Source organism: Apteryx rowi, unplaced genomic scaffold, assembly GCF_003343035.1.
Source record: "Apteryx rowi isolate R43461 unplaced genomic scaffold, aptRow1 scaffold_191, whole genome shotgun sequence".
Lineage (NCBI taxonomy): Eukaryota > Metazoa > Chordata > Aves > Apterygiformes > Apterygidae > Apteryx > Apteryx rowi.
In genome coordinates, this window is record NW_020448208.1 from 279,684 (window position 1) to 295,215 (window position 15,532).

General features: G+C 36.6%; 1 protein-coding gene across 8 annotated transcripts in view; it reads right to left on the reverse strand.

Moving 5' to 3' along the window:
• The window catches only part of ORC3 (origin recognition complex subunit 3), a 41,663-nt gene that overhangs the window by 4,344 nt on the left and 21,787 nt on the right, over window positions 1-15,532 (reverse strand). For 6 of the 8 annotated variants that reach the window (XM_026062663.1, XM_026062658.1, XM_026062659.1 and 3 more), the window contains 6 exons: window positions 10,271-10,387; window positions 9,303-9,382; window positions 7,092-7,225; window positions 3,842-3,927; window positions 3,280-3,377; window positions 2,204-2,345 (listed from right to left, as the gene is read on the reverse strand). In XM_026062663.1, coding sequence (XP_025918448.1) covers window positions 2,204-2,345; window positions 3,280-3,377; window positions 3,842-3,927; window positions 7,092-7,225; window positions 9,303-9,382; window positions 10,271-10,387 — 657 coding nt within the window. Of the gene's footprint in view, window positions 1-1,704; window positions 2,082-2,203; window positions 2,346-3,279; window positions 3,378-3,841; window positions 3,928-7,091; window positions 7,226-9,302; window positions 9,383-10,270; window positions 10,388-15,532 lie in introns of those variants that run through there. The other 2 variants (XM_026062660.1, XM_026062656.1) reach the window with 2 other exon arrangements.

Below are 15,532 nucleotides of genomic sequence, written 5' to 3' on the forward strand. Positions count from 1 at the left end.
AACGAGGCCAAGTCTTTACAGCCTGCCCTGAAGGAGCTGCAGCTGCGTGTAGCGAAACCTCAGCTTCCGGCGGCAGCAGCACATGAGCTGCCCCAGCAGGAAATAGCTATGCCGGGGAGTGGGAAGTTGCTCTAGAACAGTCAGTTGTGAAACCACCTATACAGCACAGAGGTGCTGTTTCAGAAAGAGAAGAGAATGGGAACAACCTAAAATCTGTCCATGATGGGTTTCTTTCTCTCTCCCTTGCTCCCATTCCATCCCCCCCCCCAAAAAAAAAAAAGGCTAGGCAGAGGACATATGTTGCTCAGGATTCAACACTATTATCTTTCCTAGAGGAACAAACACTGGTATCTCCTTTCCCCGATATGAGAGCTTAATTGCAACTCAAAGATTTTTGTTTTGTATCAGTGAAAACATCTTCATGGACAGTAGGGCTCATTTCTTGAGCTCAAGAAACTTTTCTACCCAAGGATAAGAACACCACTCACACTACCATCTAAACCTCAGGAAGATCCAAGATTCAGATTTCTTTGTGCTGAAGGCAATACTAAGCAGTGCCTAGCTAATATACCAAGTTACAGTTTCCTGGATTTTTCAAGGGATCAGCAAATACAGAATTGCCTTTTTTGTAGGCATTTTTTTCAGTATCATCCTTGTTCACAGGCTGCTAAATAAATAACTGGGCTAGTTTCCCCTGAGAAGTGAATCACATGTTTAATCATTTGCTGGTACTCCACTGAAGCAGATCCTTTTCTACCCCAGCCTTCTGGTAGGAATAGCTCCAGAGAACTTTGTTCTGGTCACGTCCCAGGAAAGCACAAGCCATGCAGAAGTCATGGATACTGTTCAGAAAAATATTTCTTTGACTCATGTGGATTAAAATGCTAGCAAAGTACTGCTGCTATTAGAAACTATGCCAAAACCTCCAGCATTTACTCAAATAGCATCAGAACCATGTTAAAAGAAGTCAAAGAACAAAGTGGAGGATGACAGAGATAAAGGGCTTTAAGTCAACTTGTTAAAGAGAATACTCACTAAACACGTTAGTAGCTAGATTTTGCTAGTTCTCCTAAACGATATCTTTACAGGTTTCATAAAAGATAAATTACTGAGCTTCATATTAGGTCAATTTAACGGTAGCCTGCTAAATAACTACTGTTTTTACAAATAAGCTCTTCACTTCAAGTGGTTTTTAGAAATTATGCCTATACACACCAAAACTGACAACCCTCATTCAAATAAAGAGAGGAGGCATGATACCAACAAACCCAATACAAATTGGGATGTAGATTGCAAAGACTGATCTTTATCAAGTATGGTTCCTGATAATTAAATGTTGGCTTTGACTCAAACTCACACACAGCTATAACCAAAATTTTCTTCAAAAGTATGGTCACGCTATTAAGGGAAGTATTAGGGCATAAGGATGACTCCAAGTAGCATCTACTATCAAGGACAAAACAGAAATGTATGTTCACTTCTTCTAAATCCTGCTCCATTCCTTTCTTTTTTTCCAGACATCCTGAGAATTTGATATATGCAAGAAGTAGAAAAAGGTCTGCTCCCCCTGCTTCTAGATAAGGTACAGGTCAAACTAACAGAATCAATGACAGTCCTTTTCTTGGACTAAGAAAGGACAGGATGTCAAGACACAGATATTAAAATAAATGTTTAGCGCCCCCCCCCCAACAAAACACACCTTCATTTAAATATGCTTGTTTTTAATTTATTGCAAGTTTCACCACTCTGCCTGAACAGAGCCTCCACCATACAAGTCCACACAGTGAGGACTAAACACCAGTCCTGTAAAGGTAAAGTCCCTGAAAAGAGCCATAGACACTTTTTTCCCCCCACCCCCCACCCTGTCAACACAGTCATCCCGTTCATAATGGAAGACAAAAAGGCTTTTCTGCTATGTCTACAGAAAGGGGCGGGGGGGGGGGGAGGAGATCACAACTAGAACAAGCTCTGGAAAACAGCTTTCCCATCCAAAACTCTTTCCATAATCAGCTTCTTCCTTGCAGCCAGACTAGCTCTTCACAAAGTCCCCAGTTGCTTATCAACAGCAACTTGCTGGTTCCCTGCAAAACAGTTGAATGTGTGCCAAGCTTCATGAAACAGCAAAACGAAGACAGGCATATCATCCTCATGTGCAGCCTTAAGGAACTGCTCCAGCACCACAAACAATTCACTTGTTTCTTACCTTCAAGTAGCAGTATGGGTTATTCAAAGCTGTGTGAAGTGCAATCCTTGGGGCAGCATTCAAGTGCTCACGGAGAGCACTGGCTGTGTTGAAATACATTATCTCATGCAGAGTCTTGTGGTCTGCAGGAACAAGGTAATTTCTGAAAAAGCAACATGGGGGATGGGGGGAGAGGAAGGGGATACAAGACACAAGCATTACCTTAAGGAAAATAACAGTACTGTACTGCAGCGAGAAGACTGCAAGAATGTTATGTTTCTCAACCAGTGCAGACAAATCTCTAGAAAACAGATAAACAGCGCTGAAATCAGCTTCTAAGCAGGGAAGTTAGTGATCATCAACTCTACCTCTTACGGATTTAACTTAGAGCTCTAGTTGGGCCAGTGACAAATTTGAAAATAGGGGCAGCAAGCTGAAACACTAACACCAGTCAATTTCCTCTACTCAACAGATCTTATTTATTCTTCTTGAAGTCTCCTAATGAGTCTCTGCTCATCTTTGTCTTCATATTTGAAGCTTCCTTCTTGGCACAATCATGGTTCTGTCAGCTTTTCTGCCCCTACCCTCCCATTCTGTTCCACACTTTCAAGATCACCCCAAGGCCATATATTTAAGAAGTGTCTTCATCCCTTCCCCCCCCCCCACCCCCTGCCAAGTCTTCAAATTTTCTTTGGCAGAGCTGCTTCCAAAACCCTATCTGCTATGCCTTGCTTGCTCAAACAGTTCCCAAAATGGATATCGCACTTGACATCTATACAGTTTCATAAGCAAAATAGATCAGCAAAGATTAGGGTAAAAACTCTGACTTTATTTCACCACACACACTCAATCCTCCCTCAACTTTATTCCGTAACCAAAATAAATAGGTCAATTTATGTGCCAATTGCTTGTATTAATCTATGGAAGAGAGATTATTATTTTTAGAGATCTCATCCAAGAAGGAATAGGAAGGAGAAAAGTATGCTTCATACTCTAAGGACTGACAACTTTGACAAGATTTCTTCCCCATATTAACTTGTTAGCAGCTTATGGTGTAGTATCAGACTAACGGAGAAATATAAAACAGGAACGCTCACCTTACAAGATTGTCTATAAAGTCAACAACTTCAAAACGAAGCATTTCAAACTTTGTCAGTTTCTTAGATCGCCTTGATTCCTTCAACTCCAACAAGGTCTTTAAAAAAAAGTGGTGCATAAAGCTACATGGGAGGTAGTTATTCTTTGGAGAACACAAGCTATATGTTTAATATGAATAATTATTTTTTCCTGGCATGCCTTCCCTGATGATGTTGGAAGCTGTGATTTTGCAGTTATTTCTATTTAGGCCAGTGTTTTCAGTCCTCAAACTGGTAGGAGTTAGGGAAATTCTTTGAGCCTCAGGCTTGGAGAAATAAGAATTAGGCAGGATGTGTAATTTGCAAGTTACATAAGAAGAAAGCTCCTAATCTGCATTTTGAAATCCTAGTTTATTTCAGTTATTTTCTATCATTTTCTGTGTGTCAGGTGGGCCTGACATGCATACGTGGTATTTATTCATTCATTTTTAGGATGAGTTACTTATACACATCCTTTATTCAGAACTCCAGCAAGCAGGGAAGACCTAACCATGGACAGCTGTAAAGCCTACACAAGCCTGACCTTCTGAAGGTGATAAAGGTCTGTCTTCTTCTGGAGCTCCTTTTGTGACGATACGGATTCACCTCGTTCTTGGCAAGCTCCTGCTACTAGAATAAAACTCATGTTTGCTATGTGGAATAAACTTTTCCCGAGTACCTATATAAACCCATTAACCCAAGGAAACTGAGAACTGTTCAGTTACTTGTTCACACAGGATGAATATCCAAGCACAGGCTGCTATTAAGCAGATAAATGATTGCTAAAAATAAACAAACAACCCCCCCCGCACAAACCAAGAGTAGCTTTAAAATAAACAAACAACAAACAAACCAGTAATTAAATAACTGAAGCAATTCACACATGAGCAAAGATCCAGCACTAGCCCTGCACATCACTTGAATTCCACTTATGTCATCCTGGGTCATATTCTCAACATTTGTATATTTGCAGATTAGTACCAGATGATATTGATGCTTTGTGAGTATTCAAGAAGTCACATGTACAATTTATTTCATTAAAAAAAAAAAAAAAAAAAGAACAAGAACAGACCAAAAGTCTGCTACACTATTTAATTGCCCAGTTTTATTCTCAGCTTAATTTATACCAAAATTTTTATTTTCATAGCCATATAGTTTGTTGGTCAATTACGACACCAATACTTAAAAATCACTAAGTATAAAGAAATAAACAAAACCCCCCAAAGCACAATCAGTGCTAAGCTGAGTGATAAAGACCGTTTCCTAATCAAAATCAGAACAAAAAGTAACTAGACTTCTTGCCTTACTTATGAAGATAATAAGATGGAGATTCCATCTACAGAGCACAGGTAAAGCTCTGATCAGCAGAAACAATCACAATATATGAAAGCTGTTTGTTGACCTATACAGAATGAGCAGACATTTTCAGTCTAGTGCTCTGTGTACAGGTGTCATCACCACTGAAAATCATCCATGCAATTCAATTTCAGTGTGAACAGCAAAGATCTAGCAGAAAATGGCAACAAAATTATCCCTTTCTATTCTATCATTGGTATTTCAAAATATATCAGTGAATAGCRTAGGACTGAAAACTGTTGCCTAGCTTCAATGTAGCACAATCCTGATTTTATTACGACCTTGCAGTCTTGATTCATTTTAGTAATTCCCAAATCTAGAGGAAAAAAACCCTAACTGTAGGATAACTTCAGCTTTTATTGAAAAATAGGAAAATATTATGTTCTAGTCCACAATATGAAGTAAGTCCACCCTAAAAGCTCTTAAACAGTACTAAAACAAGACTCAACATCTTTAAATATACAAAGGCAACCTCATTTTTGCTCCTATTCACAATTTTCAAATATTTGATGTTGTCAACAGTATGCGTGCACACACACACGACAGCACAAGTCTTTATTAATAAAGACCTTTTGCCAACACATTCACTGTTGTGAAAGAGTAAAAGAACCTGATGCTGTCAGAGCAATTCCAATGTTGAATTGAAACAAGGTTTTAAAGATCTCAATATGAATGAATGATGAAGATTTAATAACTAGCTAAGCAGATTAAAACTGAAAAATGCATCTAACATTTATAATCATATTAAAGTTTTCAAACGAGAGAACTTTCCTCTCTCCAATATTACACTGATACATGTAACTTGAGATGTTTTAAATCAAATCCTTCAGCTCACACCACACTCAACAGAAGCATATTAAGCATATTTTGCTTCCCCAAGCTCCATGTTTTGATTTCTTTAATTTATTAGGCATTCTTGGGAAGGTTTTTGTTTTAAGTTTGAAAAGCAGATTTTGGGCTATCCCTTTACTCTAAGGGGTTCTGAAGGAGATTTTGGTACATAACATTTTTTCCACAGACTTCTGAAAACTTCCGCTAAAGGTCAACACAACAACAGAAACATACAGGAAGAAGTCACTTCACTCAGCAATCTATTCATTTAAATTTTATCTTAATTTTTCCTTCTTACTTTTTCATTACACCCTCAAGTCCCTCTGAAAACAGACTAAAATCATTCATGAAATCACTTGGCCTTCTTTGCTTTAACAAACATCCTCAAAATCCTAATTTGAGTACTGCCTTTTTTGTTTTGTAGTTCTGCATGTCACTAACTTTTTTAAAAAGGTTTTCCATCATAGTTCAGATTCTTCAGTACTGGTATCTTTGCTGACATATATAGCCTTTTCAAAGCAATCACCATGTTCCTGTACCACGGTGGTGATATTACTACATCTGTTTACAGATACGTAGTACAGATAAGTAACAATATCATTTGTTCTATAGATTTATACTACCTAACAGCTATCTCGCTTGCTTTCTGTTACTGAAGTTATATAGTGATTCAAGTTGTAAGGAATTCTTCTAAATAAGCCTCAATTATCCCAGAGTGCTACATGACTACTTTTAATACCAGACTGCATTTGGTGGCTTATTGCCTACTTGTCTAAATATAGGCTAGCAACCACAGCCAACAATGAACTTCATTTAATACACATAAATCAGACCAGGTGATAGCTACTTTGTTTTCAAAATATAAAGGCGGGGCAGCACTTAATCCAAGGGAAGTCACTTTCAAAAGAAATATGGCTGTTTCTGTAAACCAGCCACTGAAAGTAATAAAGGCTGTTGCTCTTCTGCTTTCTTAAAACTTTCCAATTCATCCCCTACAGTGGTTTAACAAGTCACAGCATGTCAGCAGAGCTCTGACAAGTGATGTTGTGTGTGCACTCTTAGCACATATTAAGCGTAGCTTAAACAGCTTCAGGATTTATACAAGTATGCTTTACTTTCTAACAGTCAGTTGCCACAGCACAGCTGTTGCACAGAATCCTTGAGAGCTAGGGGGTCCTAACTCTTAGCTGAATCTGACTGAAGGTACAGGTGAAAATCTTTATATACATTMAGATTCAATATCATAAGAAAGTCTGTTCCTATTAATATTTCAAGATCTGTTTTTATTTGTTACATATTTTTAATGATTGCAGCATCTGGTAAAATGCTCAAAAATAACGTATGACAGAATTAGTAGGTAACGTTTGCTGATCTGTCCAATTTCTTGTCTTACATTAGTCTTCTGTACTAGAAAAAGCATGAACCATGTATCAGTAAAGCATATAAGCATTTCCTGGTTTTGTGCATGTACTTAAAGACAATCTTGAAATATCGAAGGGTCAATAAAACCCTTAGATTTTTTTGATAGGGAAAGTGATATCCATTGGTCAGATTGCAGATTATTTTAAAGCTGTTTTATAATGGATTGTATGATAACACACACTTACCTTCCAGTTTCTGAAACTGGGTCAAGAACTCCTTCAACTTCTCTACTACCTTATCAAATTCTTTTCCAGAAGATGATGCAAAAATCTCCACACACTTTTGAAGCATGGTTACCAAGTCAGACTTATTCAACATCCTAAAAAACACAATTGTTGGCTGAAGATGAAATATAGTATTTTTTGAAATGCTTAGCAGGAAAAAAAAAAGTTTTAATAATTTGAAAAACTCCCTTTAAAAAGAGAAAATAACCTCCAAGATTTCTTCAAGCATTAAGTCTTGCTGAAATATCTTTTTCCTTGCTGTCATTAACTAAACATCTATCTTACGATCAGATTAACTGCCCTTTAAAGCTCATACACCCTCCCCCTCCCCATAATACTTTTTAGACCCTACACAGCTAGCTTAAAGTAGAATAACTACTTTTTTAGGAAGCCCAAGTTAGATCAGCTGAAACACCATCTTCGGAGAGAGCTCTTTTAGCAGAGTACAAGGGATAAAAGGCAGTCCAAGGAAAAGCTGAGGTAAACTAAAAGAAAGGAACTCTTGTCAACAACTGTAAACATCATGTTCAAACCTAATTCATGAAAGGCAGAAGAATTAGTTAAAAAAAATAAAAAAGGAGAAATAAGCTGATCAGGAGCTTTTCTTTTTTCTTTTTTTACTTCTTAAATACAAGGAAAAAGAGGGACTCCAGTTAAAAAAAAAAAGGGGGGGGGGAAGGGGAAGGATGAGCATAACGAGTATCAATTGGTGATGGGGTCACTGGGAAGGAGGGGGGGGAAGAGTTATCTATTAAAGAAATCACTCTGGTCACTGGCTTTTTACCAGAAGTTCCCTGCAGTGCAAGTCAGTACAAGAAAAAAAGCAAGGAGATGAACAGACAAGAAGAATAAAGGGGGAGTCAAGACAGAAGTTAATGGTAGCATTAACCTTGAGATAGGAGAAGTATAAGGGTTCAGAGCGGAAGAAAGTTAAACGAACATAGGAGAAGCAAAAGGAGAGGAAAAAGTGCCTGAGAGTTATTAGAGATGGTAGAACAGACAGCGCAGGAAAGCACAATGACACATTTGTGGGCAAGGGCTGATGGGTGATTGAGTGATGTCAAGATTCAGGAGAGTAAAAAAGAACTCAGAAGAAATGATGCAGAAATGACAACTCAAGAAAGTAACCCTTTTACAGGGATGAATGTTAAAAAAAAAAAAAGAAGAAAAGAAAAAAAAAAAAGGTGACGTGGCAGTACAGGAGAACAACTCCGTATGACAAAGGTACAGTTTGGGGAATATGTTTCCTTATGTATGAGAGCCCAGAAGGTCATCCTCCTCCTTCCATGGACATGTTTTTTCCATTCAATTTTACTGTCAGAGACATTAAACCTCACATACTCAGAGACTGAAGAGGCAGTTACTGTAATGCTGTTGTATCAGCTCTTTGTATGCCAGAACCAATGTATTATTTGAATGGATGCATGAAGTAGTCATCTGTCATGATAAAGCATGTGTTAAAGTTTGTAGCTGTAACATTACAATTGAAGGGTTTTCCGTTAAGAAAATTGTCTGAGATGACTTTTATATTTTAACACTGACAGACAACACAAGTGTAGGTTCTCCTAAAGTCCTAAGCTCACAATAGCAGCAGCAATTAACCCACCGTGGTACGTACCGGTAGGCAAGTTTGTAGAGAAAAAAATAAAACAAAAAGGACAGTAAAATAAATAAGACCTCAGCTATTCATTTGGAACAGATTATAATTTTCAAAACAGGGCAAAATTTAGGCCAACAAGAACTAATAATTTGATTGATAAACTGTTAATAAAAAGGGTTTTATAAAAACACAGATCTTCTTTCATTTTATATATTTTTGTGCTAACATAATCACATTTTAAAAGATATTTAAGAATTGTTTTTTAAAGCAGTTTGCCAAAGTCCAACTGATGTTCTCACTCAGGCAAAACAACCTCAATGGTTTCAACAGAATTACTCAGGGCATAAGAGATATTAGAATCTGGTTGGGTTCCACTGAAAAGAGTTGAAATACAAATAAAAACAGCAGTCAATTATACTTGCAAACAATCCTACAATTAGCTGCAAAGCTTCCAAACAGACAGTGTTTTCACTTTAAAGTTCTAGAACAACAGATGACTGATATTCTACCTGCCTACAGTAGTATTAAAATAAAATGGAAAAGTGAAGAAAAAAAAAAAAAAAAAGATTCACCTTGCTAGCTGAAGAGATGACTCATATTCCTCTGTCTCCCACACTCTGTTTTCCAAACATGCACAGTGCAGCTCCCTGATCTGTTACCCAGCAGGTAAAGAAAGGACAACATGTTTTTACAAACAAAGCAATGGGCAACTCTTAACAAAAAGCTTTTCAAAGTAATAAGCAATTCCTTTGGAGCTTGTTTCCTAGAGATGCAGAATGACTGCAATAGAAATTGAGAACATTTAGTATCTTGCTGAACTGAATTCTCAATGTAGCTGGATTGGTTGTGTTGCTCTGCACCAGGTTTCAAATAATGGACACTCAGATGAAGATAAATTCAAAGGCCAGAAAATAACTCAAATCAAAAGCCCCAATTCAGACACCTTTTTATTCTCAAATACTGCACAGTTCACACTGATTTTACAGTTAGGGACAAACTCTAATAACAGTGTGTAATACATTGAAAATTAACAGACAAGTGAACAGGCATAGAATATACTGTTCTGTTAATGGAAGAAGAAATTGCTTAGTATGAGAAGGTGGATTTAATGACCTAAGAGCAATCTGGCTATCAAGAGCAATTATCACTGTTCCCTTACTATCATTTTATTCTGTATAGAAGGTTGCTGAATCTCAGTCTCATCATCTGAATTTGACTAACAAGCTGATAGGTGGTAGTAAGGGTATAGGTAGTCTGCAATGCATTCAGAAAATTCCAGATATGGGAAAGTCAACCTGCAGAAACTCTTGCTGATCTGTGCATCTGCTGCCTCCTACAAATTCTCTGCGACTGAATGAGAACAAGGTACGATCCATGCCACTGAAGAAACTCATGCTGTTCCCCTGCCCATAATAAGAATACATCTGCCTCTATTTGGGAGGTAGGGAACAAGCAGCAGAACAGTAGAAAAAGAGTACTGAGATGTCATACTCTGAAACAAAAATCCATGCTTCACTCAAATGGAGTAACAATACTTCACCTGTTTGCCCAAAGGATACTTTGGAAGAGAAGATGTGAAAACATGAAGGCACCTCAGAACTGGAACATAATTTTCATGGTAAACATGCAAGTCCTCCAGTAACTTCTGTATTACTTCCTATGGTAACAGAATTGTTTTAAGTCATTCTGACATTCATTTACTTAAAATTATCACACAGTACCTAAAATGACTCTGAAGTTCTATCTGGTGTGCTGTGATTTAAATTACTAGTGTGAATTTAAGACTACTATGCAGAAAAGCTTTATTTCAACAGTTCACTGTAAACATATTACATATTTTTTAACTTTACTTTCTTCCTCTATCTTACTGGAAAATTGTCATTCATTAGTATTATTATTTTCAACTGTATTTAGCCTTTGCCTTTGGTATTTCTAAAAATAAGATGACAGACCACACCTCTGATATGTATTGAGGAATTCTATAGCTACATTTATTYAAATCTTTTATTTGCATTTTTATATTACAAATGCATTTAAAAAATACTTCTTATAYTGTGAACAACTGCTGTTTTTATTAGTTAAAAGCGTACATAAAAAGACCAGTTCATACAAAAAAATTAGTTGCCGCTTTTATGCACCCTTAATTTGACTTGTATTTGCTCACATTTGAGAACTTAAGCAAAAAAAAAATAAAAAAATCATATATTAGAAAAAATTATTAACCGTTGCTACTGAATTTACATGATTGCATCTCATTATCATGGGCCTCCCACAGATTTCAAAGGAAGCATATGTAACACACTTCAGGAAAAATCCCATTAGAAATTATTAGTATCTTTAGGTATTTTAATGTATTAAAGTATTTTGGGCTCAGTGCATTTAAGTTTCTGAATCAGATCATCTCTCACCTGACTTTAATCAAAGATTGAGAGATGAAAACAGGATTTTCTACATTTTTAACTGCCATTTTGTCAGCTCTGAGCAAATTGGTCCAAATGGAGAGAGAAAAACAAAACACAAGCCACTCGAGTCCTCTAAAGTTAAACTGAAACTAAGGGCATCAAAGATAAAAAGCACAACCTTGTCTGCAAGCTATAAAAAGAAGTACTGACATGTGGAAAAAATGTAGATATCACTTAAATTGTTACTCAGACTGCACAGACTGAAAGTAATAGAGATACTTAATTCCGTAGAGAGCTTTCTGATATGTTAAAGTTTGAGATGATTTAAAATATTAAAGCTATTTCTCCTCATAGTCTTTTTATTCATTAAAATTTAAGGGTCACTGATATAGCTTATTTAAATGATTTCCAAGATCCTAGGATAGACACTCATATGTTCATATTTTAATTTTAAGCAGGATCATTGGGGGGGTGGGGGGGAAAGGTTATCCACACTATGAAAAAGCTGAAAGAAGAAAACAAGTTCTGTTTAATGCTGCCAAAGCAAACTCATTCTCCCAAAGCCAGTGCATTAAAGCAACTGTATCTTATCTGTAACTTATCTTGTTTCCCAGATCAAGACTGATGTAGTTTATAAATATATACATACATAAATATATATAAAAATATAAATTGAAATGCAGTAGGACTATGTAATTTGCCAAATAAGGTTGAAGGGCATATTGTTTCTCTCCTTAATTCTGTTTTAGAAGAGGTTGAAAATATTATTAAAAGAACACATAATATTCTTCCTAAAAATGCAAATCAACATATTTACATAATGAAAATGAAATCTGCCATGAAACCTTTCAAACTAAGCCGTAATTAATTAGGATGTAAAACTGCCAAGAGAAAATACATTTAAAGCTGATGATTATACATAGGTGGAAGTCCTCCCACAGTTACCAAAAAAAAGATAATATAGAAGATATAAAGCAGCTAACAAAAGATATTGCAATTTTAGGGGCTGAGCCTAAAGAGTAAGTCTACCTTGTCCTGAATGGTAAATTTACAAGTAATACCATAACATCTTTGAAAGTATTTCCAAAATTAGGATTGATGCTGTAGATGAGTGAGACGTACAGAACAAACAGCAGCTCATTAATGCAGAAGTAGCATCTTTCCCTCAAGTAGAATACACTGCCAGTCCGGCAATGCAATAACAATCCTGCCCCTATTGTAGAGATTAGAACAGGTGCCTGAAGGTAAAACTTGTCAGAAATACCATATGCACATAAGCACAAGTAGTAAAATTCAGGATGTTTCCTTCCCAAACTTCCAGGGTGGTGGTGGGCTTCTGAAATAAGGGATTATGTTTACTGACATAATGATGAGTATTCAGCTTTCAAAGTAGCAGCCCATTACATCGCCTTTGAAGTTTAAACATAAAGAAATAACATTCAGATCACTGAATTCAGACTTATTGCAATCTTACATATATAAGTACGACCTCAATATTTTTATCTTTTTGTGAATGTTTAACTTCATATCTTGAAAGTGTGTGGAGGAGAAATCAGGAAGAGAAAAAGCTATACTCTTCCAAGAAGACTGAACAATATAATGACTCAAAAGGAGTTCCATAATAATTTTTCCATCCCCTTTTTAACCTACTGCTGCTTATCATATACACCCAACTACCAAAATCAAGACTTATTTTGCAGGATATCTCTCAGAGAATACTCTTATAGCAAGTCAAATCCTGGACCAATCTCTCACTCGGAGATATTTATTTTAGAGATGCATATCCTATCTCATGGCCAAAGGATAAGAAACAGTAAATACAAAATAAACCGGATATGCTGAAATTAAGGAGTGTAAAGCCCCAATATCACAGTTCACCTACTCAATTCCATAGTGAGCAATCTCTTGGAGAACAATTTCTGAAAATTTTATAAAGGCAACACAAAAAGGATGGAAAGGCAGGCTCTAAGAATCTAATCTGTTGTTGTGATAAAACAGGTAATGATTTTAAGAACACAAGGATTTAAATCAAAGTATCCAAATATGTTGGAAGTAAGTGTGATCAGAAGCGCATCAGTTTCAATGAACAGAAATCTCCTTACTTCCTTTCCCGTTTGGATGCACTTCAGACATGAAGGGACATCCCGGGCTGCAATTCAAATCTCCAAAGCACTGTGGTCTATGGTTTGAACAGGTCTCTCCTATACACTCTTGCCAGCATGCAAGAGTGAGTGTTATGTGTCAGGTGGATACACACCTGGCATGATGGGTCATTCAGTGGTGGTAAAGACAGGGCTGCAACATAGTGCTGGGGAGTGCAGTGCATAACGGGTAACTCTGCCTTAGGTGACTGGGAAGGACTCTTCACAAATGCCTACAGAGCTACAGCATCAGTGCCCTTAATCTACAGAAACCTCTCCTTTGCAAAAGCCTTGGGAGAAGAGGCAAATACTCCGAGATCACTCTATATCCTAATGCTTACATACTATCTCCTTTTATGATCTTAGCTGATGGTATCCAACTGACTTCTCATATCCACAGACCATCACCTTTTGGAGATAGTGTTTTCCCCCTTTTGTTTTGGCCTCTGTACAAGACCTACTGTCACAAGGTCTGCAACAATCTCTTGATTCCATGGCCAAACAAACATACAATAAAGGCAAAGCAAATAAAATAGGATATTGCTTTAAAGAAAGCATTGGATCTAGTTATACCCAAGACTTACATTTCCTAAACTAGAGAAAATGGAGTGCAAAAACTACTTATGCTTAGTTATCTATAGCTCTTCCCAGAGGAGAAAGAAAAACTCAAATAATTGTAGGTTAAAAGAATTTTAGGAAGCCCTTTTATTCCAGGACAGTGTAATGGCATTATTGGGGGAGCCATTTTAAAAACTTTTGAGACTCCCTGTCTTTGCAGGAGTCTCTAATGAGGTCCCCCTACTTTCATTATTCTACAGCACCCTCCCCTGGCACTTGTCAAGGTCCCCCAGCTCCTGATTCATACTAAGGCCACTACAATCACTGAAGTAAGAGTGAACTCTCATCCCTGGAAGCACTGCACTGCCAGATTCCAGGAAATAAAGAAAGAAAACAAACAAAAAACAAAAAAAGCCAGCACCGGTCAATCCTGAACACAGAGGCTTCATTCCTTCAAAGACTATGTGTAAACTACAGTCTTCCTGTTAAGTAAGTCAAACAATTTGCCTTGACTGAGAACCTGGAAATCAGGAATATTTCAAGACTTTCTGTATTTTATCATATTCCTTCAGACATCTTCACAATTGTCAATAAACTTCTGATCTGTATATGAACAGGCAGACAAAAATATCTAAAAGGGACAAACCTCCCATTAGAAAATATTTGGTTTATTTCTCATTAAGAGATTACATTTGACACTTCAGTACATACTGTATGTAACATTCTCATCAAGCAACCACCTATTGCTTGCTTAAGCAACTGTGTTCAGGTAGGTCTATTAGAAAACTCATGAAACCTTGGGGGTTTTTGTTTGTTTGTTTTAAAATAACCAGAAATATTAACAGGACTGCTTAGGTAAAACCACCACCACAAAAAAAAAATAATAAAAAAAAATCCTTCATTCCTTCATTAATGCTATGCCAGGAGGGGGTGGAGTGGAAAACTTTTAATTTTAGTTGATAACTATATTCATAGCTGCTAAGAGAGGTATCTCTCAGTATTATAAAAGTTATCTGTCTCTCTGGTTATGTCATCTTTATCAACAGAACTATAAATAACAAAATAGTCCAGAACTTACAAAAGCCTGTAGAGACGACACTGCAACTGCCATAACAGGTCAATGATCTGTTTAGCCCAATATCAACATTCACTAATGAGTGGTACTAGCTGCATTAGATGGATGATGAAATCAAAAACAAATATCCTGTGTACATACACAAGAGTCTTAGAACTAAAATTTGTCTTTTAATGCTCCTAGAAAACATTCTCTCAAAAAATCGAATACAACCTGCATTTACTTTCTTGATCCATTTGAAAATAATTTTTAGAGGTTACAATACATGGCACATTTTTCAGAGCTTAGATAAGAGAACTGTGTAAAAACAGTATCTTTCTATTCATTTTAAATATCTTTTCAATTTAATTCAATGTCTCTGCTCTCATGTTGTGATAACAGAGGATTTATTTTCTTCAGACTACTTGTACTTTGTGTAATTCTGTCACCTTCCTGAAACTCATTTTTTCCTCACCTGAGCAGGCACAGCCTTCTCACTCACTCCTTTGATACAATTCTTACCAAATCCATACATTTTTTTTTGCATCTTCATATATTGCCTCTACTTATTATTTCAATTTTTTCCCAATATATGATAACACAAAACAAACTATCCAATTAATGGCAGTATCACTGATTTAAATAGC